The 25,626-nt window shown below is 47.7% G+C and overlaps 1 protein-coding gene across 2 annotated transcripts in view; it reads right to left on the bottom strand.

Moving 5' to 3' along the window:
* Nucleotides 1–517: 517 nt before the first annotated feature.
* The window catches only part of LOC140189091 (uncharacterized), an 87,601-nt gene continuing 62,492 nt past the window's right edge, over nt 518–25,626 (bottom strand). Inside the window, exons 8-11 of one of the 2 annotated variants that reach the window (XM_072245792.1) lie at nt 24,256–24,331; nt 15,488–15,554; nt 4,125–4,251; nt 518–1,115 (exon numbers count right to left, since the gene is read on the bottom strand). In XM_072245792.1, coding sequence (XP_072101893.1) covers nt 1,067–1,115; nt 4,125–4,251; nt 15,488–15,554; nt 24,256–24,331 — 319 coding nt within the window. In that variant the 3' untranslated portion in view covers nt 518–1,066. The remainder of the gene's footprint in view (nt 1,116–4,124; nt 4,252–15,487; nt 15,555–24,255; nt 24,332–25,626) is intronic. The other variant, XM_072245791.1, reaches the window with a different exon arrangement.

The following is a 25,626-nucleotide window of genomic DNA, read 5'->3' as shown; positions in this document are numbered from 1 at the left end:
GATGAGGGGCATTGATCATGTGGATAGCCAGAGGCTAACACAAGAGGGCACGGTTTTAAGGTGCTTGGAAGCAGATACCGAGGGGATGTCAGGGTAAGTTTTTCCACACAAAGTGGTGAGTGTGTGGAAGGCACTGCCAGCGACAGAGGTGGACGCGGATACAATAGGGTCTTTTAAGAGCCTTAGGTAGGTTCACGTAGCATAGAAAAATATATATAGATGGGCTATACGTTAGGGAAATCCTAGGCAGTTTCTAGAGCGGGTTACACGGTCGGCACAACATTGTAGGCTGAAGGACCTGTGACGTGCTGTAGATTTCTATGTTCTATGTTAATCACACTCATATGAGGTACACCTAATAAAGTGGCTGTTGAGTGTAGATGGTGAACAAAGTTGTTCCTTGTTGGTTTTGTGCATATGACAATGAACGTGACTTTGACTCTGCAGCTCTGTGTGAAGTGCTTCCAGTGTGCTTTGGCAGTTGAGGAGGGAGGGCTGAGATACGAGTGTCCTCCAAACAGGTTTATTTATTATACAAGAAACGACACAGAAGGCAACACCAGCTTTATATCAGCCACATGTTTCACCGAAAGGACATTTTAACAAGATGGGAAACTCTCTCAATGTGAAATGAACAGTGAAACCACAGGTTCGATCAGGGCTAGGGCACCGACAGGACCTAAGTACCCCTAGGTCAAAGAAAGGAGGGGGTCGACCATTCTCCTGCCACAGAAGGAGGTGGATCAGAATAGATTCCGGACCAGTACCATGGTTGCAAAGGGAAGAGGGTGCAGGTAGAGAGCTGGGTTTAACTATACTCATCTGTTTGACAGTCACGGTAAAATTATTCCTCAAATACACTCACAAAAAACATAACAAAGACGGACAGAAATCACTTCTGCCCACAGTGACATTCCAATTAAATAACCACGAATCATACTTACAATATTTCCAAATGCATTTTGAAAGAAACCTGGCCAAGGTAACAGTCCTGAACAATGCAAACAGTCAGTGTTGAAGCAGACATCTGAAGCCCTCTATCCTCACAGCTTGGAGGCGGCAGCTGCTATTGTGGTCGCTTTGTGCCAAAAATCATGTGGAATGGGAGGAAGGCGCTGCAAATAGAAAAGCAGCAAACAGAACTGTCAACGTTCATTGGTTCATTATGTTCGTGGGTGATCACGGTCTTTCCATGATTGTTCTTGGCGAATTTTTCTACAGAAGTGGTTTGCCATTGTCATCTTCTGGGCAGTGTCTTTACAAGACGGGTGACCCCAGCCATTATCAATACTCTCCAGAGATTGTCTGCCTGGTGTCAGTGGTCACATAACCAGGACTTGTGATCTGCACCGGCTGATCACACGACCATCCACCACCTTCTCCCACGGCTTCACGTCACCCTGATCGGGGGCTAAGCAGGTGCTACACCTTGCCCAAGGGTGACCTGCAGGCTAGCGGAGGGAAGAAGCACCTCACACCTCCTTTGGTAGAGACGTGTCTTCACCCTGCCAGACCAAACAGTTGCCCCTCTGTGTGTGTGGGAGGGGTAGAATCTGAGGGGTGTTCATGGGAAATACACAGAAAATGCCGGAGGAACACAGAAGTTCAGGCAGCATCTATGGAAATGAATAAACAGTCGACGCTTCGAGGAACCTTGGGAAGGTGATAAGCAGGTGAGAAGAGGTAAGAGGCCAGACTGGGGAATGGAAGGAGGAGGAAGGGGGAGGGACAATTTACTGGAAGGAGAAATCGATATTCATGCCATCAGGTTGGAGGCTACCTGGACAGAATAAGAGGTGTTGTCCCTCCACCCTGAGAGAGGCCTCATCATGGCAAAACAGGGGGCCACGGACCGACATGTCGGGATGAGAACAGAGAGAGGAATTAAAATGGTTGGCCACCGGGAAATTCAGCTTTTGCTGGATGGTGCTTGACAAAGCGGTCCCCCAATTTACAAATAAGGTCATAAAACATAGGAGCAGAACTAGGGCATTCAGCCCATCGAATCTGCTCTTCCATTTCATCATGGCTGATCCATTTCCCTCTCACTCCTATTCTCCCCGTAACCATCACATCCTGACTTATCACAAACATGATTGACATGGTTGTCAACCTCCACCATGGGAATGAGGGGAGAATAAAGTGGGATGAGTGCAAATGAGCAGTTGATGGTCAGCACAGATTTGATGGACCGAAGGGGACTGCTGTCTGATTCTACAACACAATAGGAAGCTCTGCAGCCACCCCACTTTCCTCACCCACCCTTCCTCTTCTGTGCGTGGCACCGCTGGTAGATCTCTGGTGCTGTCTGTGTGGAGTTTGCATGTCCTCCCTGTGACAGCGGGGCTGAGGGGTTAATCACCCACTATAAATTGCCCTCCCCAGTATGCAGGTGAGGTGGGTATAGAGGTTGGGGAGAAAGCCAATGGGGAAGAAGGGAAAAACACAAGAAAATGTGTAGATGCTGGAAATCAAAGCATCACACCCAAAATGCTGGAGGAACTCAGGGTAAACAGTGGACGTTTTGGCCCGAGACTCTTCAAGGTCACTGCCCGGAACGTTGACTGTACTCTTTTCCATAGATGCTGCCTGGCCTGCTGAGTTGCTCCATCATTTTGTGTGTGTTGCTGAGGAAGAAGGAAATCGGATTATTGTGACACAAAATAGCTGGTTGATAGTCAATGTCAACTCGATGGGCTGCAGAGTCATAGTCATAGAGGACTACAGCACCCAAAACAGGCCATTTGAACCATCTAGTCTGTGCCCCACCTTTAACCTGCCTAGTCCCATCAACCTGCACCCGGACCATACCCTTCCTGTCCAAACTTCTCTTCAGTGTTGAAATCGATTCCACTGCCAGCTTGATCCACATTCTCACCAGTGAAGAAGATCCACTGCAGGTCCCCCTGAAATATTTCCTTTCACCCTTAACCCTTAACCCATGACCTCTAGTTGTAGTCTCAGTAAGCCTGAGTGGAGAAAGCCTGGTTGCATTTACCCAGCCTATTCCCTCATTCTCCTACGCTCCAGGGAGTGAAGTCCAACCTATTCAACATTTCCCTGCAATTCAGGTCCTTAAGTGTGGGTAATATTGTCCCAAATTTCCTCTGCGTGAACTGAGAATGAATAAATGAATGAATGAATGAATAAACAAACAAACAAACAAGCAAGCAAACAATATTGAGAAAATGAGATGAAGAGTCCTCGAAAGTGAGTCCCTAGGTTGTAAGAACAGTTCAGTGATGGGGCAAGTGAAGTTGAGTGAAGTTATCCTCTCTGATTCAGGAGCCTGATGGTTGAGGGTAATAACTGTTCCTGAACCTGGTGGTGTGGGTCCTGAGGCTCCTGTACCTCCTTCCTGATGGCAGCAGTGAGAAGGAACATGTCCTGGGTGGTGGGGGTCCCTGATGATGGATGCTGCTTTCTTGCAACAGTGTTTCATGCAGATGTGCTCAATAGTGGCGAGGGCTTTACCTGATTCTGATCTGGGTCTCTGTTGTGGACTGAGAGTGGGAAGGGGACAGGGAGAGGGGAATCATGGTTGGGAAAAGGGGAAGGGAAGCACCAGCCAGACACTGCGGGAGAGGTGTGGGACAGGTGGCAGAGAAGGAGTGCCGGGGTGGGTACAGACACACCCAGCCCTGAGACACCAGGCAAGGTCATTTGATTCCAAACAATTGGTTTATTGATCATTACAGAATGTCTCTCTGGTGCTTCCCGCTCCCTCCCCTCTCCCTTCCCCTTTTCCCAACCATGATTCCCCTCTCCCTGCCCCCTTCCCACTCTCAGTCCACAACAGAGACCCATATCAGAATCAGGTTTATCATCACTCACATCTGTCATAACATTTGAGATTCTTTTGTGGCAGCAGTACAGTGCAATACATAAAATTACTACAGTACTGTGCAAAAGTCTTAGGCGCGCACGCGCGCTCGCACACACACACATACATATATATATATATATATAAACTCTAGCCTAATAGACTACATGATGTATGTGTGTGTATATATATATATAAAATGGGTGCCTCAGAATCTTGCACAGCACTGTAGCTCCCAATAAACAACTGAAGAGTTTAAAACATCAGGAATAACTAAACAGCAATGGCATTAGTTCGTCACCTGCTTAAAAACTTGAGGATTCCTCCCGCGATGGTCTTCAGTGAGCCGGGCTTTGGCTGTTGCTGGCAATTGGTTGGCTCCTTGCAGTCTTTGTCATTGGAAAGGACCATGGCATCAGGAGTCTTGTCTGGGGAGAAAGGGAAAAGTCCTAGACTGAGGCCGATAACTGGTTTGCTAAAAGACAAGCCGCCCCACACAGATATGTTGGTGCATAATGCATGGCCCCACAGTAGCGTAGCAGTTAGCAGGACACTACTACAGCTTGGTGAAGGGGGGGTCCCGCTCCCTCCCTACAGCTTGGTAAAGGGTGGGGGGATCCGGGTGCAGTTCAGAACTCAATTCTAATATCCTTTGTAAGAGGTCTCTGGACGTCCACCCTGTGGAATGCATAGGTTTTCTCCAGGTGCTCTGGTTTTCTCCCACAGTCCAAAGATGTCAGGAAGGAAGGAAATTGCCTTTTTAAACTCATGGGGAGCATAGGCCAGCAACTTTTTTTGGTTGATTTTTTTACGAGGTCGAGTTGCTAGCTCGTCGCTCAACCCAGCACGGATGGAAAGCGTGCCTGGGGAGCCGGCTGGGTTTGAACTCGGGAGCCTTCGCTCCGAAGTCCGGCACTGAAGCCACTACGTCACCAGCTGGCAGCCAAAGATGTACTGGGTCCCTTATTTAGCCATGATGGAATGGCAGGGCAGGCATGATGGGCCGAATGGCCCAACTGTGCTCCTGTCTCTTCTGCTCTTATGGTCAGAAGGTTAATCGGTCATTGTACATTGTCCTGTCATTCGGGCTAGGGTTAAATTGGGGATTGCTGACGGTGCAGTTGAAGGGCCAAAAGGGTCAATTCTGTGCTCTATCTCTAAATAAAATCATCTAATCGAGATATACTGCCTCACACCACAACAGCCCAGGTTCCAGTCCTGTGTCCTGGCCTCTCAATGTTCTCCCTCCAGCTGCCTGGGGGTGGGGTGCAAGGGGCTGATAGATTTCCTCTGAGAGCCAGCATAGTTGTGATGCCAGCCGGTCTCCATATGAATTGGTGCGGAATGTGAAGCAAGAATTCTCTGGATTCAGCAGGTGCCTCGTGGGAGTCCACCCAGTGCCTTAGAATCACTGACACACAGTACTATGCAGAAGTCTTAGGCATATACATATAGCCGGGTGGAGTGGAGAGACAGTTTGTAAATCTGGCGGGAGCAAAGGATGTTGGGAATGGTGAGGGTGAAGCACCGTGGGAGGGGTGAGGGACAGGTGGCAGAGAAGGAGTGTCAGGGGTGGGTACAGACACACCCAGACCTGAGACACCAGACAAGGCCAGTTGATCCTAAACAATTGGTTTATTGATCATTACAGAATGTCTCTCTGGTGCTTCCCGCTCCCTCCCCTCTCTCTTCCCCTTTTCCCAACCATGATTCCCCTCTCCCTGTCCCCTTCCCACTCTCAGTCCACAATAGAGACCCATATCAGAATCAGGTTTATCATCACTCACGTATGTCATGAAATTTGTTTTTTTGTGACACCAGTACAGTGCAATACATAAAATTACTACAGTCCTGTGCAAAAGTCTCAGGCACCCCTGATACATAAATGTGTCTGAGACTTTTGCATGGTACTGCATGTTGTGAAATTTGTTGTTTAGTGACAGCAGTACAGTGCAAGGCATAAAGATCACTATAAGTTGTAATTAATAACCAAAAGACAAACTAATAGATGATAGATAGGTAGGGCAAAAGAGGAATAGTGAAGACCCCTCAACATTACCGAAGACTGAGTGCGCGGCAGATAGTTTGCAGATATTTCCACCAGGTCTGGTAGTGCGCGCGGCCGTTCCGAATGAATATCGATATGTGTAACTAGGGGTGCCGTGCACAATCCAGATTTGATGGGGACAGCCATGAGAAGTACGGAGGAACATCTGGAGTAACTTCTGAAATGCCTGCTTCGCTGCCACTGCTACTGTGCGATCGAGAATCTCCAGAGACGAAGGCCCCAAATCCTCGGCTTTGCGTATAGCCTGTTGCCGGGGCCGGGGTCGAAGCGCACGGCAGAAATGGTGCTCGGTGTCGGAGAGCTGGTCAGAGGCTCAGAGTTTTTTGCACAAACTCGGAGTCGGACTGTGGTCGGATGCTTCCGGGATGCTGCATCGGCAAGTTGGCGGTGCTGGACGTTTACCGTCTGCGTGAGATGATGGGACTTTCGAGAGACTCTGAGACTTTTACTGTGTCCATGGTCTGTTCCTATCAAATTACGGTATTGCTTTGCACTGTTGTAACTATATGTTATAATTATGTGGTTTTTGTTAGTTTTTAAGTCGGTTTGTCATGTGTTTTTGTCATATCACTCTGGAAAAACATCTCTATCATTTCTTAATGCATGCATTACTAAATGACAATAAAAGGGGACTGCATGTCCTCATAATCATAGAGTCCCCAGCTGCCTTCAGAGCCTCCGAGTGAGCTGAATGTCCCATGGAAGGGCTGTTGGGACAATTGCCTGTCCAGCCGTCATTGGCTGCTCCCTGGTCATGGATGCAAAAAGTTCATGGCCAATTTGACCCCAGTCAGAAATTCTGCCCTTTTTTTTTTAACCTTCTGTACCCGACTGCCTCCCAGATGTCCCAGTCATACCAACACTGGTACTGTGGTGATCTTGTTCTCCTTCAGGCGAAGATGAGAACTTGGTCAACGTCAGAGATGAAATTCTTCTTGATGCCCTGGTCACCATCAAGCCCTGAGCTCGTTAAGCTTGAGGCAAAGGACGGTGAAAAATGGCAAAAGGGAATGCTGTAAGCTGGTTCACGAATCAGTTCTAGACACACAGGGACAGCTTCCTTTTGCGAAGCGGGCCAACCATCCATCTTCTTCACGGATCAGTTCTAGACACACAGGGACAGCTTCCTTTTGCGAAGCGGGCCAACCATCCATCTCCTTCACGGATCAGTTCTAGACACACAGGGACAGCTTCCTTTTGCAAAGCGGGCCAACCATCCATCTCCTTCACGGATCAGTTCTAGACACACAGGGACAGCTTCCTTTTGCAAAGCGGGCCAACCATCCATCTCCTTCACGGATCAGTTCTAGACACACAGGGACAGCTTCCTTTTGCAAAGCGGGCCAACCATCCATCTCCTTCACGGATCAGTTCTAGACACACAGGGACAGCTTCCTTTTGCAAAGCGGGCCAACCATCCATCTCCTTCACGGATCAGTTCTAGACACACAGGGACAGCTTCCTTTTGCAAAGCGGGCCAACCATCCATCTCCTTCACGGATCAGTTCCAGACACACAGGGACAGCTTCCTTTTGCGAAGCGGGCCAACCATCCATCTCCTTCACGGATCAGTTCCAGACACACAGGGACAGCTTCCTTTTGCGAAGCGGGCCAACCATCCATCTCCTTCACGGATCAGTTCCAGGCACACAGGGACAGCTTCCTTTTGCGAAGCGGGCCAACCATCCATCTCCTTCACGGATCAGTTCTAGACACACAGGGACAGCTTCCTTTTGCGAAGCGGGCCAACCATCCATCTCCTTCACGGATCAGTTCTAGACACACAGGGACAGCTTCCTTTTGCGAAGCGGGCCAACCATCCATCTCCTTCACGGATCAGTTCTAGACACACAGGGACAGCTTCCTTTTGCGAAGCGGGCCAACCATCCATCTCCTTCACGGATCAGTTCTAGACACACAGGGACAGCTTCCTTTTGCGAAGCGGGCCAACCATCCATCTCCTTCACGGATCAGTTCTAGACACACAGGGACAGCTTCCTTTTGCGAAGCGGGCCAACCATCCATCTCCTTCACGGATCAGTTCTAGACACACAGGGACAGCTTCCTTTTGCGAAGCGGGCCAACCATCCATCTCCTTCACGGATCAGTTCTAGACACACAGGGACAGCTTCCTTTTGCGAAGCGGGCCAACCATCCATCTCCTTCACGGATCAGTTCTAGACACACAGGGACAGCTTCCTTTTGCGAAGCGGGCCAACCATCCATCTCCTTCACGGATCAGTTCTAGACACACAGGGACAGCTTCCTTTTGCGAAGCGGGCCAACCATCCATCTCCTTCACGGATCAGTTCTAGACACACAGGGACAGCTTCCTTTTGCGAAGCGGGCCAACCATCCATCTCCTTCACGGATCAGTTCTAGACACACAGGGACAGCTTCCTTTTGCGAAGCGGGCCAACCATCCATCTCCTTCACGGATCAGTTCTAGACACACAGGGACAGCTTCCTTTTGCGAAGCGGGCCAACCATCCATCTCCTTCACGGATCAGTTCTAGACACACAGGGACAGCTTCCTTTTGCGAAGCGGGCCAACCATCCATCTCCTTCACGGATCAGTTCTAGACACACAGGGACAGCTTCCTTTTGCGAAGCTGGCCAACCATCCATCTCCTTCACGGATCAGTTCTAGACACACAGGGACAGCTTCCTTTTGCGAAGCGGGCCAACCATCTATCTCCTTCACGGATCAGTTCCAGACACACAGGGACAGCTTCCTTTTGCAAAGCGGGCCAACCATCCATCTCCTTCACGGATCAGTTCCAGACACACAGGGACAGCTTCCTTTTGCAAAGCGGGCCAACCATCCATCTCCTTCACGGATCAGTTCCAGACACACAGGGACAGCTTCCTTTTGCAAAGCGGGCCAACCATCCATCTCCTTCACGGATCAGTTCCAGACACACAGGGACAGCTTCCTTTTGCAAAGCGGGCCAACCATCCATCTCCTTCACGGATCAGTTCCAGACACACAGGGACAGCTTCCTTTTGCAAAGCGGGCCAACCATCCATCTCCTTCACGGATCAGTTCTAGACACACAGGGACAGCTTCCTTTTGCAAAGTGGGCCAACCATCCAACTTCTTCTCTCAATTGACTCTCATCTGTTGTGTTGTCTGTTAGGGCAGCAGAGTTGATGATGCATTTTCTATGCTCTCTGGCAATGGTGTGCTGACATTCTTCTAACAGGATACTTATGCCATTATACCACTGGTGTTTAGGGCAGCAATGAAGATCCTCCATCTCTGCCCTTGGCCATCCAGATGAAGAAGGATTCTTCATTGCTGTTTCCGTAACAGTTTTGTTTGACCAGTCAAGGTTGTTAGACGTGACCTGAACCCCCAAACCTGGAGGACCAGTCTGGTGGTCCAAGGTGGAGACCCTTTGACCTGTTTGGCATGGGTGACCCTACCAAGATCCAAAGCAAAGGGCCCTGACTCCAGCCAGCACAGATCTCCGGGGCATTGAGGCACGCAAGCCTCCAAACCACAACAAGGTTGTGGTCCTCTTGGAGATCATTCCCTGCCTCTTGCTTAGGCCAGAGGGACTGAGCTACTTAGCCAGGACAAAACCGAAGGCATCCATATTAGCGACACACACAAAATGCTGGAGGATCTCAGCAGGCTAGGCAGCTTCTGTGGAAAAAAGTACAGTCGACGTTTTGGGCCCAGACCCTTCAGCAGAATTGCATGGCCTGCTGAGTTCCTCCAGCATTTTGTGTGTGTTGCTTGGATTTCCAGCATCTGCAGATTTTCTCATCTTTGGCAGGTCCATCCCCATGTACGCTTAAAAAATATTACCCAGGGGAGGTAATAGCCAGACGGAATATAAGGTGTTGTTCCTCCACCCTGAGGGTGGTCTCATTGTGGCACAAGAGAATGCCATAGATCAAAATGTAGGAATGAGAACAGAAATCAGAATTAAAATGCAGCATCTGCTTAGCCCCCGATCAGGGTCACGTGAAGCCGTGGGATCAGGTGGTGGATGGCCGTATGAGCAGCCGGTGCAGATCACAAGTCCTGGTTATGTGACCACTGACACCAGGCAGACAATCTCTGAACAGTATTGATAATGGCTGGGGTCACCCGTCTTGTAAAGACACTGCCCAGAAGTAGGCAATGGCAAACCACTTCTGGAGAAAACTTTGCCCAGAACAATCACGGCCGTGGACCATTTTCACCCACTTTATACGACGTGGCACATTGTGATGATGGTGTACCCAGATGTAGAGAAGCCTGTCTTGCACACTGTTCACACAGATCAGATCATTACACAGTGCACTGAGTTAGTAGAAAGGAAAACCGTAACACAATGCAGAATAAAGTGTAACAGCTACAGAGAGGGTGCACGCCCCTCCCACGGTGCTCCACCCTCACCATTCCCAACGTCCTTTGCTCCCCAGATTTACAAACTCACTCTCCGCTCCACGTTGACAAATACAGGACAGTGCAAAAACTTTGGGCACCCCAGCTATATACATATATGTCCCTATGACTTTTGTACCGTACTGTAGATTGAGAGGTTAAGGTCTATTTTATCATACTGAGGTCCGTATCATACTGAGATCATAACAGTGGGAAAGGAGTTATTGCACTGTACAATTTAACACCGAGTGGTTTGGTCACAAAGATACTTTAATACCTTTTGTGTATAATAAACTAGTAGCAGCCAACAGTTTGCAACAGAGATACTTCAAAAGAGACAGATAACTCTTTACCCTCTGCACTGTGGTGCCTTTTTAGACAGTGTTTGAAACTTTCTCGGAAGGGATTCAATCTTCTAGAAGTTAATTTTTGTAAGAATGCTTAAGGGACCTGTGAGGGACGCTTATTAATATAAGTGTTAACAAAATAGGTAGGAAAATTAGTGGGAAGACAGAGGATTGGGAAGCTTTTAAAACCCTACAGAGAGCAACTAAAAGAATCATTAGGAGGGAAAAATTGAAATGTGAAAGCAAGCTAGCAAACAATATCAAAATGGAGTGTAAAAGCTTTTATAAAATTGTAAAAAATAGAGAGATGAGAGTGCATATAGAACCGCTAGAAAATGAGGCCAGAGAAATAGTAATGGGGGACAAGGAGAAGGCTGATGAACTAAGTGAGTATTTTGCATCAGTCTTCACTGTGTAAGACACTAGCAGTGTGCCAGATGTTGAAGGGTGCGAGGGAAGAGAAGTGAGTGCAGTTACTATTACAAGGGAGAAGGTGCTCAAAAAACTGAAAGACCTAAGTCACCCAGGCCAGATGAACTGCACCCTAGGGTTTTGAAAGAGGTAGCTGAAGAGATTGTGGAGGCATTAGTAATGATCTTTCAAAAAAATCATTGGACTGGAAAATTGCAAATATCACTCCACTCTTTAAGAAGGAAGGAAGGCAGCAGAAAGGAAATTATGGACCAGTTAGCCTGACCTCAGTGGTTGGGAAGATGTTGGAATCAATTGTTTAGGACGAGGTTATGGAGTACTTGGTGACACCAGACAAGATAGTACAAAGTTTCCTTTAGGGAAAACCTTGCCCGATGAACTTTTTGGAATTCTTTGAGAAGAGTACATGTAGGATAGATAAAGGAGATGCATTGGCTGTGGATTGACACGTGGAATTATGATGTTGTAGCAATTAGTGAAACTTGGCTACAGGAGGGGCAGGACTGGCAGCTTAATATTCCAGGGTTGCGATGTTTCAGATGTGATCGAGGCAGAGGAATGAAAGGTGGGGGAGTAGCATTGCTTGTTAGGGAAAATATTACAGCAGTGCTCAGGCAGGACAGATTAGAGGGCTTGTCTACTGAGTCCTTATGGGTGGAGCTGAGAAACAGGAAAGGTATGGCCGCATTAGTGGGATTGTATTACAGACCACCCAATAGTCAACGAGACTTGGAAGAGCAAATCTGCAGAGAGATAGCAGGCAACTGCAGGAAACATAAAGTTGTGGTGGTAGGGGATTTTAATTTTCCATACATTGATTGGGACTCCCATACTGTTAGCAGTCTAGATGGTTTAGAGTTTGTAAAATGTGTTCAGGAAAGTTTTCTAAATCAGTATATAGAGGGACCAACTAGAGGGGATGCAATATTGGATCTCCTGTTAGGAAACGAATTAGGGCAAGTGACAGAAGTCTGTGTAGGGGAGCACTTTTGTTCCAGTGATCATAACACCATTAGTTTCAATTTGATCATGGACAAGGATAGATCTGGTCCTAGGGTTGAGGTTCTGAACTGGAAGAAGGCCAAATTTGAAGAAATGAGAAAGGATCTAAAAAGCGTGGATTGGGACAGGTTGTTCTCTGGCAAAGATGTGATTGGTAGGTGGGAAGCCTTAAAGGGAAAATTTTGAGAGTGCAGAGTTTGTATGTTCCTGTCAGGATTAAAGGCAAATTGAATAGGAATAAGGAACCTTGGTTCTCAAGGGATATTGCAACTCTGATAAAGAAGAAGAGGGAGTTGTATGAAATGTATAGGAAACAGGGGGTAAATCAGGTGCTTGAGGAGTATAAGAAGTGCAAGAAAATACTTAAGAAAGAAATCAGGAGGGCTAAAAGAAGACACGAGGTTGCCTTGGCAGTCAAAGTGAAGGAGAATCCAAAGAGCTTTTATAAGTATATTAAGAGCAAAAGGATTGTAAGGGATAAAATTGGTCCTCTTGAAGATCAGAGTGGTCGGCTTTGTGCGGAACCAAAGGAAATGGGGGAGATCTTAAATAGGTTTTTTGCGTCTGTATTTACTAAGGAAGCTGGCATGAAATCTATGGAATTGAGGGAATCAAGTAGTGAGACCATGGAAACTGTACAGATTGAAAAGGAGGAGGTGCTTGCTGTCTTGAGGAAAATTAAAGTGGATAAATCCCCGGGACCTGACACAGTGTTCCCTCGGACCTTGAGGGAGACTAGTGTTGAAATTGCGGGGGCCCTGGCAGAAATATTTAAAATATCGCTGTCTACGGGTGAAGTGCCGGAGGATTGGAGAGTGGCTCATGTTGTTCTGTTGTTTAAAAAAGGATCGAAAAGTAATCCGGGAAATTATAAGCCGGTGAGTTTAACGTCAGTAGTAGGTAAGTTATTGGAGGGAGTACTAAGAGACAGAATCTACAAGCATTTGGATAGACAGGGGCTTATTAGGGAGAGTCAACATGGCTTTGTGCATGGTAGGTCATGTTTGACCAATCTGTTGGAGTTTTTTGAGGAGGTTACCAGGAAAGTGGATGAAGGGAAGGCAGTGGATATTGTCTACATGGACTTCAGTAAGGCCTTTGACAAGGTCCCGCATGGGAGGTTAGTTAGGAAAATTCAGTATACATGGAGAGGTGGTAAACTGGATTAGACATTGGCTCGATGGAAGAAGCCAGAGTGTGGTGGTAGAGAATTGCTTCTCTGAGTGGAGGCCTGTGACTAGTGGTGTGCCACAGGGATCAGTGCTGGGTCCATTGTTATTTGTCATCTATATCAATGATCTGGATGATAATGTGGTAAATTGGATCAGCAAGTTTGCTGATGATACAAAGATTGGAGGTGTAGTAGACAGTGAAGAAGGTTTTCAGAGCCTGCAGAGGGACTTGGACCAGCTGGAAAAATGGGCTGAAAAATGGCAGATGGAGTTTAATACTGACAAGTGTGGGGTATTGCACGTTGGAAGGACAAACCAAGATAGAACATACAGGGTTAATGGTAAGGCACTGAGGAGTGCAGTGGAACAGAGGGATCTGGGAATACAGATACAAAATTCCCTAAAAGTGTCGTCACAGGTAGATAGGGTCGTAAAGAGAGCTTTTGGTACATTGGCCTTTATTAATCAAAGTATTGAGTATAAGAGCTGGAATGTTATGATGAGCTTGTATAAGGCATTGGTGAGGCTGAATCTGGAGTATTGTGTTCAGTTTTGGTCACCAAGTTACAGGAAGGATATAAATAAGGTTGAAAGAGTGCAGAGAAGGTTTACAAGGATGTTGCCGGGACTTGAGAAACTCAGTTACAGAGAAAGGTTGAATAGGTTAGGACTTTATTCCCTGGAGCGTAGAAGAATGAGGGGAGATTTGATAGAGGTATATAAAATTATGATGGGTATAGATAGAGTGAATGCAAGCAGGCTTTTTCCACTGAGGCAAGGGGAGAAAAAAACCAGAGGACATGGGTTAAGGGTGAGGGGGGAAAAGGGAACATTAGAGGGGGCTTCTTCACACAGAGAGTGGTGGGAGTATGGAATGAGCTGCTAGACGAGGTGGTAAATGCAGGTTCTTTTTTAACATTTAAGAATAAATTGGACAGATACATGGATGGGAGGTGTATGGAGGGATATGGTCCGTGTGCAGGTCAGTGGGACTAGGCAGAAAATGGTTCGGCACAGCCAAGAAGGGCCAAAGGGCCTGTTTCTGTGCTGTAGTTTCTATGGTTCTATGGTATATTTGGACTCTCAGAAGGCCTTTGACAAGGTGCCACACATGAAGCAGCTTACCAAGTTAAAAGCCCATGGTATTACAGGAAAGTTACTAACATGGTTAGAGTATTGGTGATTGGTAGGAGGCAGCGAGTGGGAATAAAAGGATCCTTTTCTAGTTGGCTGCCAGTGACTAGTAGCGTTCTGCAGGTTGGGACTGCTTCTTTTCATGCTGTTTATCAATGATTTAGATGATGGAATAGATGGCTTTGTTGCCAAGTTTGCAGATTATATGAAGATTGGTGGAGGGACAGGTAGTATTGAGGAAACAGATAGGCACTTTGGTAGTAGAAATAAATGTGCAGACTAATGGGGAGAAAATCTAAAAATGTGAGATGCAGAGGGATTGGGAGTCCTTGTGCAGAACAGCCTAAAGGTTAACTTGAGGGTTGAGTCTGTGGTGGGGAAGGCAAATGCAATGTTAGCATTCATTTCAAGAGATCTAGAATACAAGAGCAGGGATGTGATGCTGAGCTTTGTAAGCCACTGGTGAGGCCTCACCTTGAATATTGTGAACAGTTTTGGGCTCCTCATCTAAGAAAAGATGTGCTGGTATTGGAGAAGGTCCAGAGGAGGTTCACAAGGATGATTCCGGGGATGAAAGGCTTATCATATGAGGAATATTTGATGGCTCTGGGTCTGCACTCACTGGAATTTAGAAAGATGGGCTGGGGGGATCTCATTGAAACATTTTGAATGTTGAAAGGACTAGATAGAGTAGATGTGGAAAGGATGTTTCCCATGGTGGGAGAGTCTAGGACAAGAGAGCACAGCCTCAGGATAGAGGGGTGTCCATTTAAAACAGAGATGTGGGAAATTTCTTTAACCAGAGGGTGGTGATTTGTGGAATTTGTTACCACAGGCAGCTGTGGAGGCCTGGTCGTTGGGTGCACTTAAGGCAGAGCTTGATAGGTTCTTGATTGGACATGGCATCAAAGGTTATGGGGAGAAGGCCAGGGACTGGGGCTGAAGAGGGGAAAAAATAGATCAGCTATGATTAAATGGAGAAGCGGACTGATGGGCCAAATGGCCTAATTCTGCTCCTATGTCTTATGGTCTTATCTCAATAAATAAACAGGTAAATAAATAAATAGCTGGCTAAATGACTGGAACAATTTTGAGCACCGAACTCTGGCCTGGTGAGAATATACCAACCGGACACAGTAGAGCTGGTCTGCCTGCCACATGGGGTGTTGACTTGGGCCGGTCTCTTCACTTGTTTCTGGATATAAAATAAAATGTTTTCTTGTTAGAACATTATCTCAGTTTAAAGTTAAAAACACATTTATTATCAAAGTATGGATTGCATATGTCACCATTTTGCTGCAGGCATTTATAGTAGAACAAAGAAATACAATAGAATCAATGAAAAATTACACTGAGAAATAACCAACATGCAAAGTCAAACTGTGCAAATAAATAATACTGAGAACTGAGTAAATAAATAATACTGAGAACATGGGTTATAGGGTACAGTACTTGAAAGTGATCCAGAGATTGTGGAATCAGTTCAAAGCTGAGGTGAGTGAAGATGTCCACTTTGGTTGAGGGGTAATAACTGTTCCTGAACCGACTGGTGTGAGACCTAACTCTTCTGTAAGCTAACAATACCTGCTGCTGTTGACTGGCTCCTTTGGTTGCATTTTAATCCCTGCCCCCCTCCCAATCACTCAATTCCCAAATGATTTAATGTGCTTACACACGTCGGGTGTTTCCACAGAACAGCTGAGCTGGTCTGCCTGCCACGCGCATTGTCGACTTGGCCAGGTCCAAGAAGCAGGATGAAAATGGAGGCGCTCAACAGGTCTGACAACGTCTGTGGCCGGAGAAATGATCAGGACAGGAACAGGCTAAAGGTCAAAAGGAAGGACTGGGAATAAAGATGGAAAGATGGAATAAAGGCTGGAAAGAATGAAGACAGTTCGTGATGTAGTTGGCACTGAAGGTAAGAAGACATTACATAAAAAATTTGGGAACTGAAGCAGGAACAGGCCATAAGAGTGTTCAGCATGATTTAGCATCATCAACATAATCTCTGATCTACAGTACTGGGCACAAGTCATAAGCACACATATATAGAGAGGGTGCCTGAGACTTTTGCACAGTACTGTATTTGTCAACGTGGAGCAGAGACCGAGTTTGTAAATCTGGCGGGAGCAAAGGATGTCAGGAATGGTGAGGGTGGGGCATCGTGGGAGGGGTGTGGGACAGGTGGCAGAGAAGGAGTGTCAGGAGTGGGTACAGACACACCCAGCCCTGAGACACCAGGCAGGGTCATTTACTCTCTGCATTTTCTGTGTTTTATATTTTTCATTAGTTTGCAATAGGTTTATTGATCATTACAGAATGTCTCTCTGGTGCTCCCCACTCCCTCCCCTCTCCCTTCCCCTTTTCCCAACCATGATTCCCCATTCTCAGTCCACAAAAGAGACCCATATCAGAGTCAGGTTTATCATCACTCACAAATTAATTAAATTGACTTTATTTCTTACATCTTTCACATATATGAGCAGTAAAAATCTATACGTTATGTCTCCGTCTAAATGTACAATGAATAATTTGTAATAAATAGTATGTACAAGAGGACAGTCAATATAACATAGAAATACAATTGTATCAGCGTGAATTAATCAGTCTGATGGCCCAGTGGAAGAAGCTGTCCTGGAGCCTGTTGGTCCTGGCTTTTATGCTGTGGTACCGTTTCCCAGATGGTAACAGCTGGAACAGTTTGTGGTTGAGGTGACTCGAGCCCCCAGTGATCCTTCGGGCTCTTTTCTCACACCTGTCTTTGTAAACGTCCTGAATTGTGGGAAGTTCACAACTACAGATGCGCTGGGCTGTCCACACCACTCTCTGCAGAGTCCTGCGATTAAGGGAGGTACAATTCCCATACCAGACAGTGATGCAGCCAGTCAGGATGCTCACAATTGTGCCCCTGTAGAAAGTTGTTAGGATTTGGGGGCCCATAATGAACTTCTTCAACCGTCTAAGCTGCTGTGAAGAACTTAAAGCTGTTCACCCTCTCAACCCCAGATCCATTTATGTCTATGGGGGTTAGCCTGTCTCCATTCCTCCTGTAATCCACAACCAGCTCCTTTGTTTTTGCAACATTGTTTTCTTGACACCACTGTGTCAGGGTGATGACTTCTTCTTTGTAGGCTGCCTCGTTATTAGTTGAGATAAGGTCAATCAATGTAGTATCGTCTGCAAATTTAATTAGCAGATTGGAGCTGTGCTTGGCGACATGGGTGTACAGAGAGTAAAGGAGGGGGCTTCGTATACAGCCCTAAGGGGCACCTGTGTTGAGGGTCAGAGGGTCAGAGATCAGGGAGCCCATTCTTACCACCGATTGGCGATCTGACAGGAAGTCCAGGATCCAGCTACATATACGTCATGAAATTTGTTTTTGCGGCAGCAGTACAGTGCAATACATAAAATTACTACAGTACACATATGTGTGTGTGTGTGTGTGTGTGTGTGTGTGTGTCTAAGACTTTTGCACAGTGCTGTATGTCTCAGAATCTTACCCAAACTCCTCGATCCCTTTAGTGCCCCAAATCTACCAGTTCTCTGTTTTGAATGACTATCGGTCAACTTTCAGAGGCAGTCAGGATCAGAAATGCCAGATTTGTTAATTATCAAACCACACCCTCTTGTCCTTGGTTCATCAGTCAGAAGCTGGGGGAGTAGCACCTCATATTCTGGCTGGAAAGCCTCCAACCTGATGGCAGCAACATCGATTTCTCTTAACTTCCAATAACTTCCTCCACCCCTTTCACCCTTGCCATTCCCCATTCCAGTTACCCCCCCAGCCCTTCCCTTCTCCTCTCCGGCCTTCATGACCTGTCCATCATCTCCCTCTGGTTCTCCACCTCTTACACTGTATCCTTGGTCCACTACTATCACATTTGTTCTTCCTCAGATGTCTACCTCTTCCACAATCACCTCCCAGCTGCTCACTTCATTCCCCCACTTACCCACCTTCCCCCTCACCTGGTCTCACCTATCACCTGGCCAGGTTGTATTCCACACAACTCCCCCATTCTGGTTCCTGCCCCCTTCCTTTCCAGTCCTGATGAAACATCAATTGTCTATTCCTCTCCATAGATGCTGCCTGACCTGCTGAGTTCCTCCAGAATTTTGTGAGTATTTCTCCAGGTTTATGTTGAAGCAACCTTCTTGCACACGGCCCGCCACACATTTCAAGAACTCAAAAAGTTTCGATGACATCTGATAAGGTCCCAGTCTGCTCACTCTCTCTTGCTGCGGCAAACCTGGACGGTTCTTCGTAAGGCTTCCCCTTTGGCAAGTACTTCCTTTCTTAATTAAGGAGACCAGAACACTATACCTTGTGGGCAACCAACACCTTGCAGAAGTTACTCAGCAGGATGAGCAGCAGTTGGGGTCGGGGGGGGGGGGGAGGAATTGTTGACGTTTTGGGTGGAGATGAAACATTCCTCTCTCCCAACAGATGCTGCCCGACCCACTCAGTTCCTCCAGCAGATTGCTTGTTGTTCCAGACTCCAGCGTCTGCAGTCTCCTGTGTTCACTGCAATACACCAGGTGTGGTTTCACCAAGGCCCCGTACAGTGAAAAAGGATTTCCTAGCCGCTGTACTCAAACCTCCCCATGGGTAACTTCCATTGGCTCTCCTAATCACCAGCCTGTTGTCCTTCCAAAGGTTCAAAATACATTTATTATCAAAGCATGTATACAGAATATAACTCTGAGATTCGTCCTGTCTCAGGCAGCCACAAGACAATCGAACCCGTTCAAAGAAAAAGGAACAAATCGCACAAATGGTAAAAAAAAAAAGCAAATGCCACCCAGGACATGAAACATTGAACCACAGAGCCCTGGAAGCAATCGGGAAGTGTTCAGTTTAGCGCTGTGATTTCAGGCCACAAAGCCAGTCCACTCCGAAACGCCGCAACCAAATCACGCAAACTAGCAAAAAATAAGATTAACCAAAAATCAGAAACACATGAGCCAGAGTCCACAGCCACAGCTGAACCAATCAAACCCCGTGGCGTGGGATCCAAGACTCCTGCACCTTCCTCCGGCAGCAGTCAGTGAGAGGGAGAGGGGGAGGGAGACTGGTCAAATGCAGGCAGGAGGCACACCCTTGCCGATTTCAACCTGACTTCTCTTGGTATTGCATTATTTGAATAGGGGCTATCTGATTCATTGACTTTTATCTACATACTTGAATGGAATGCCTTTGATATGGTATAAAAAGAACTGAACACGTTGCCCTGCCATCGTTAATCTTTATCCGTTCGTCTTTTCACATCACATGCCAGTGATAATAAACCTGATTCTAATTCCGCAAACAACAGGAATTCTGCAGATGTTGGAAATTCAAGCAACACACATAAAGTTGCTGGTGAACGCAGCAGGCCAGGCAGCATCTGTAGGAAGAGGTACATTCGGGGTTTCAGGCCGAGACCCTTCGTCAGGACTAACTGAAGGAAGAGTGAGTAAGAGATTTGAAAGTTGGAGGGGGAGGGGGAGATCCAAAATGATAGGAGAAGACAGGAGGGGGAGGGATGGAGCCAAGAGCTGGACAGGTGATTGGCAAAAGGGGATACGAGAGGATCATGGGACAGGAGGCCTAGGGAGAAGGAAAAGGGGGAAGGGGGGAACCCAGAGGATGGGCAAGGGGTATAGTCAGAGGGACAGAGGGAGAAAAAGGAGAGTGAGAGAAAGAATGCGTGTATAAAAATAAATAACGGATGGAGTACGAGGGGGAGGTGGGGCATTAGCGGAAGTTAGAGAAGTCGATGTTCATGCCATCAGGTTGGAGGCTACCCAGACGGAATATAAGGTGTTGTTCCTCCAACCTGAGTGTGGCTTCATCTTTACAGTAGAGGAGGCCGTGGATAGACATGTCAGAATGGGAATGGGATGTGGAATTAAAATGTGTGGCCACCGGGAGATCCTGCTTTCTCTGGCGGACAGAGCGTAGGTGTTTAGCAAAGCAGTCTCCCAGTCTGCGTCGGGTCTCGCCAATATATAGAAGGCCACATCGGGAGCACCGGACGCGGTATATCACCCCAGCTGACTCAGGCGAAGTGTCGCCTCACTTGGAAGGACTGTCTGGGGCCCTGAATGGTGGTAAGGGAGGAAGTGTAAGGGCATGTGTAGCACTTGTTCAGCAAAGCAGTCTCCCAGTCTGCACCACTAAGCACATCTTTCCCTCCCCCCCCCCGCTTTCCGCAGGGATCGCTCCCTACATGACTCCCTTGTCCATTCGTCCCCCCCCATCCCTCCCCACTGATCTCCCTCCTGGCACTTATCCTTGTAAGCGGATTAAGTGCTACACATGCCCTTACACTTCCTCCCTTACCACCATTCAGGGCCCCAGACAGTCCTTCCAAGTGAGGCGACACTTCGCCTGAGTCAGCTGGGGTGATATACCACGTCCGGTGCTCCCGATGTGGCCTTCTATATATTGGCGAGACCCGACGCAGACTGGGAGACTGCTTTGCTAAACACCTACGCTCTGTCCGCCAGAGAAAGCAGGATCTCCCAGTGGCCACACATTTTAATTCCACATCCCATTCCCACTCTGACATGTCTATCCACGGCCTCCTCTACTGTAAAGATGAAGCCACACTCAGGTTGGAGGAACAACACCTTATATTCCGTCTGGGTAGCCTCCAACCTGATGGCATGAACATCGACTTCTCTAACTTCCGCTAATGCCCCACCTCCCCCTCGTACTCCATCCGTTATTTATTTTTATACACGCATTCTTTCTCTCACTCTCCTTTTTCTCCCTCTGTCCCTCTGACTATACCCCTTGCCCATCCTCTGGGTTCCCCCCCGCTTGTCTTTCTCCCCGGACCTCTCATATCCCCTTTGCCAATCACCTGTCCAGCTCTTGGCTCCATCCCTCCCCCTCCTGTCTTCTCCAATCATTTCAGATCTCCCCCTCCCCCTCCCACTTTCAAATCCCTTACTAACTCTTCCTTCAGTGTAGTCCTGACGAAGGGTCTCGGCCTGAAACGTTGACTGTACCTCTTCCCAGAGATGCTGCCTGGCCTGCTGCGTTCACCAGCAACTTTGATGTGTGTTGCCCGATTCTGATTCCGTTTGAAATGAAAGAGAAGATGGCTAGCTCGGGTTGGCTGCTTGCTTGTTGGATCGTTTGCTGAACCTGGAGGTTAGGTCGCAAACACTTTGTCACCGGGCGAGCTGACCTCATCAGTGCACAGTTGAGTGCTGTTTCTGCTGAGTGCTCACGTTTATATTGGTCGAAGTCGCTCTGATTGGTTCAGGGCTGAGGGGTGAGCTGTGGACACCCGGGGAACCAATGGTCACAATGACCTATAACCAGGGATGTGGGCCAGTGGATATTACTCACCTCTCCGATTGGCTGGGACCAAGCGGAGACTAGCAGCCGGTACGACAGCCAACCAATCAGAACAATGAATCAGACTAATATAAACTCGGCAGAAACAATACTCAATTGCGCACTGATGGTGTCATCACCTTCGCTGGTGACGGAAGGTTTGTGAGCTAAACTCTGGGCTGGGCGAACAACCTACAAACAAGCCTTTCCTGTTGTTTGTATTAACTACTAGACTTTTGCATCTCCACGTACGTTTCCAATTCTCTTTGCTTTATTATCGGTTGTAAAGCAAAAAATTTTGTGCCTCTTTCCTGAGTTCCAAAAGAACCTTGGATTAAAAACATCAGAATCCAGCCTCGAGCCTTGTCCGCATGGAGTTCCCACGTTCTCTCTATGATTCCCCCAAGTGCTCCCCTCTCCTCCCACATCCCCACGACGTGCAGGGTTGGTGGGTTAATTGGTCACTGTAAACGGCTCCCCTTAGTGTGCGGGTGGTGATGTGAGGGAGAATTCCCCTCCATAGACGCTGCCTGACCTGTTGAGTTCCTCCAGCATCTTGCGTGTGTTGCCCCTCTTGTGGCTTGTTTATTGGGCAACACTAGCAAGTCAGTACGATGGGCTGAATGAAGGGAGATGGACCTTAACCCTGGGAAGTGTGGTGTGAGCACAGCCAGGACGGGACATGCAGGATGAATGTTGGGCTTGAACGAGCACAGGGGAATAGTGGGATCTCGGTGTACAGTTTCCAGGTACACCCGGAGGTGGCAGTACAGGCTAAAAAAAATGTAATGAAGAATGCACATCAGATACTCCAGAGCCTAGACGCAAGGACTGAAGACGCTAGAAATCACACAAAAGGTACCTACCAGAGGACTTCAGCGGGTTGGGCAGCAATTATGGAGGGGACTGGATAGTCAAGACCCTTCATCAGGAATGGGTACCTAATTTCATTGGCTGGGAAACAGAATATGAATCTTCATCACCATTCTGTGCCATGTCGTATGAAGTGGGCGAACATGGTCCATGACCATGATTGTTCTTGGCAAATTTTTCCACAGAGGTGGTTTGCCATTGCTGTCTTCTGGGCAATGTCTTCACCAGACGGGTGACCCCAGCCATGATCAATACTCTTCAGGGATTGTCTGCCTGGTATCAGTGGTCACATAACCAGGACTGGCTGCTCATACGACCATCCACCACCTGCTCCCACGGTTTCACGTGACCCTGATCGGGGGCTAAGCAGGTGCTACACCTGCCCAAGGGTGACCTGCAGGCCAGCGGAGGGAAGGAGCACCTTACACCTCCTTTGGTAGAGACGTGTCTTCACCTCGACACATCAAAGAATATGAGTAACACACACAAAATGTTGGAGGAACTCAACAGTTCAGGCAGTATCCATGCAGAGGAGTAAACAGTCGATGGGCTGAGCCCCTTCATCAAGGTCTTGGTCCGAAACGTTGACAGCTTATTCCCCTCCTTAGATACTGCCTAACCTGCTGAGCTCCTCCAGTATTTTGTGTGCATTGCTCTGGATTGCCAGCATCTGCAAAATCTCTTGTTAACAGAATATTAGAGCTGGAGGTATGTGGTATCAATTTCTACAACACTGGGTGGATGACTGCGTACGTCTGCCTGAGAGACTGGAAAAGCTGGACTTGTTTTCCTTGGAGTGGTAGAGGTTTAGTGGTGTAAAATATAATGAGACAGTAGCAAACGTCTCCCCACAGTGGAGGCATCTACAAGCAGATTTAAGGTAAGGGGTAAGAGGATTTGAGGAGTGGATGGGTACCGTAGTAGTTTACAGTGCCAGTGCCAGGTTCAATTCCCATCACTGCCTGTAAGGAGTTTGTACATTCTTCCCGTGACTGATTCCTCTGGTGCTCCAGCTTCCTCCCACGTCTCAGAGACTTACCAGTCAGAAGGTTAACCGGTCACACAGGTGTAACTGGGCAGCGCCGGCTCGTTGGGCCGGAAAGGCCTGTTACTGTGCTAAACAGTACGATGCAAAAGTCTCAGACGCATTCATACAGCCAGGGTGCCTGAGACCTTTACACAGAACGGTATTTGTCAACGTGGAGCGGACAGCCAGTTTGTAAATCTGGCGGGAGCACAGGATGTTGGGGATGGAGAGGGTGGGGCACTGTGGGAGGGGTGAGGGACAGGGGGCAGGGAAGGAGTGTCAGACACACCCAGCCCTGAGACACCCGGCAAGGATATTTGATTCCAAACAATTGGTTTATTCTGACCCAGATCAGAATCAGGTTTATCATCACTGACATATGTCACAAAATTTGTTTTTTGGCAGCAGCAGTACAGTGCAAAACATATAATTACTGCAGTACTGTGCAAAAGTCTTAGGCACCCTAGCAATATATATTTCAGACTTCTGCACCTCTGAAAATCCCCCTATACTTTCCTCCAATCACCTTATAATTACAGCTGTTTCCACACTGGGAAAAAGTTTCTGGCTGCCCACTCAATCGGTACCTCTTGCCATCTTGTACACCTCTATCAAATCGCCTCTCATCGTGCTTTGCTGCAGGGATGAGTGAAAATACATGCTCACCTGTCTCTTCTTCCTGCCTGCCTTGCTTGAGTCGTTCATGTGCTCTTTATCATTGATGTCAGTGGCACTCCTCGCCCTTTCAGAATAAACAAGAATCAGAGATTTATTGATCCCTTCCCCTTCCCCTTCCTTCTGCTTGGGGTGTGTATGCAAGCATGCAGCAACCCCCTGCTGATGGGGAAAGTAGCTGCGTCAGGACTCCAGGCTACAGGGACCCTACTGCACGGTCACCAACAAAACAACATTAGACTAGAATGTCACACCGCAGGAACAATGGGATGTGGCAGCACTGTAGTATGGCACCGACTAGATGGGCCGAAAGGCCTGTATATGTACTGTGACCAGACAAGATTCAGAGGGACGTTAACCCGAGACATACAGTACTGTGTAAAAGTCATCAGCACATATATATAGCTAGGGTACTTAAGACTTTTGCACAGTACTGTCATAATTTTATGCATTGCATTGTACTGCAGTTGCAACAAAAAACAAATTTCTTGACATATGTGAGTGATGATAAACCTGATTCTGATCTGGGTCATAGCCTGTGCCCCCAAGCTGTGTGGAGTACTTCACCAAGTCTTCAGCCTGAACCTGAGGCTCCAGTGGGTTCCTGTGCTGTGGAAGACATCCTGCCTCGTCCCTGTGCCGAAGACGCCGTGCCCCAGCGGCTTCAATGACTACAGACTGGTGGCATTGACCTCCCACATCATGAAGACCCTGGAGAGACTTGTTCTGGAGCAGCTCCGGCCTATGGTTAGCCACACTTAGACCCCCTCCAGTTCACCTACCAGCCCCGAACAGGAGTTGAGGATGCCATTGTCTACCTGCTGAACTGTGTCTATGCCCACCTGGATAAGCCAGCGAGCACTGTGAGGGTCATGCTTTTTGACTTCTCCAGTGCGTTCAACACCATCCGCCCTGCTCTGCTGGGGGAGAAGCTGACAGCGATGCAGGTGGATGCTTCCCTGTGTCATGGATCATTGATTACCTGACTGGCAGACCACAGTACGTGTGCTTGCAACACTGTGTGTCCGACAGAGTGATCAGCAGCACTGGGGCTCCATAGGGGACTGTCTTGTCTCCCTTTCTCTTCACCATTTACACCTCGGACTTCAACTACTGCACAGAGTCTTGTCATCTTCAGAAGTTTTCTGATGACTCTGCCATAGTTGGATGCATCAGCAGAGGAGATGAGGCTGAGTACAGGGCTGCGGTGGGAAACTTTGTCACATGGTGTGAGCAGAATTATCTGCAGCTTAATGTGAAAAAGACTAAGGAGCTGGTGGTAGACCTGAGGAGAGCTAAACAGGTGACCCCTGTTTCCATCCAGGGGGTCAATGTGGACATGGTGGAGGATTACCAATAGTT

Source organism: Mobula birostris, chromosome 28 (genome assembly GCF_030028105.1).
Source record: "Mobula birostris isolate sMobBir1 chromosome 28, sMobBir1.hap1, whole genome shotgun sequence".
Lineage (NCBI taxonomy): Eukaryota > Metazoa > Chordata > Chondrichthyes > Myliobatiformes > Myliobatidae > Mobula > Mobula birostris.
The sequence above is the reverse complement of the archived record's forward strand: the minus strand, read 5'-3'. Positions and strand labels throughout refer to the sequence as shown.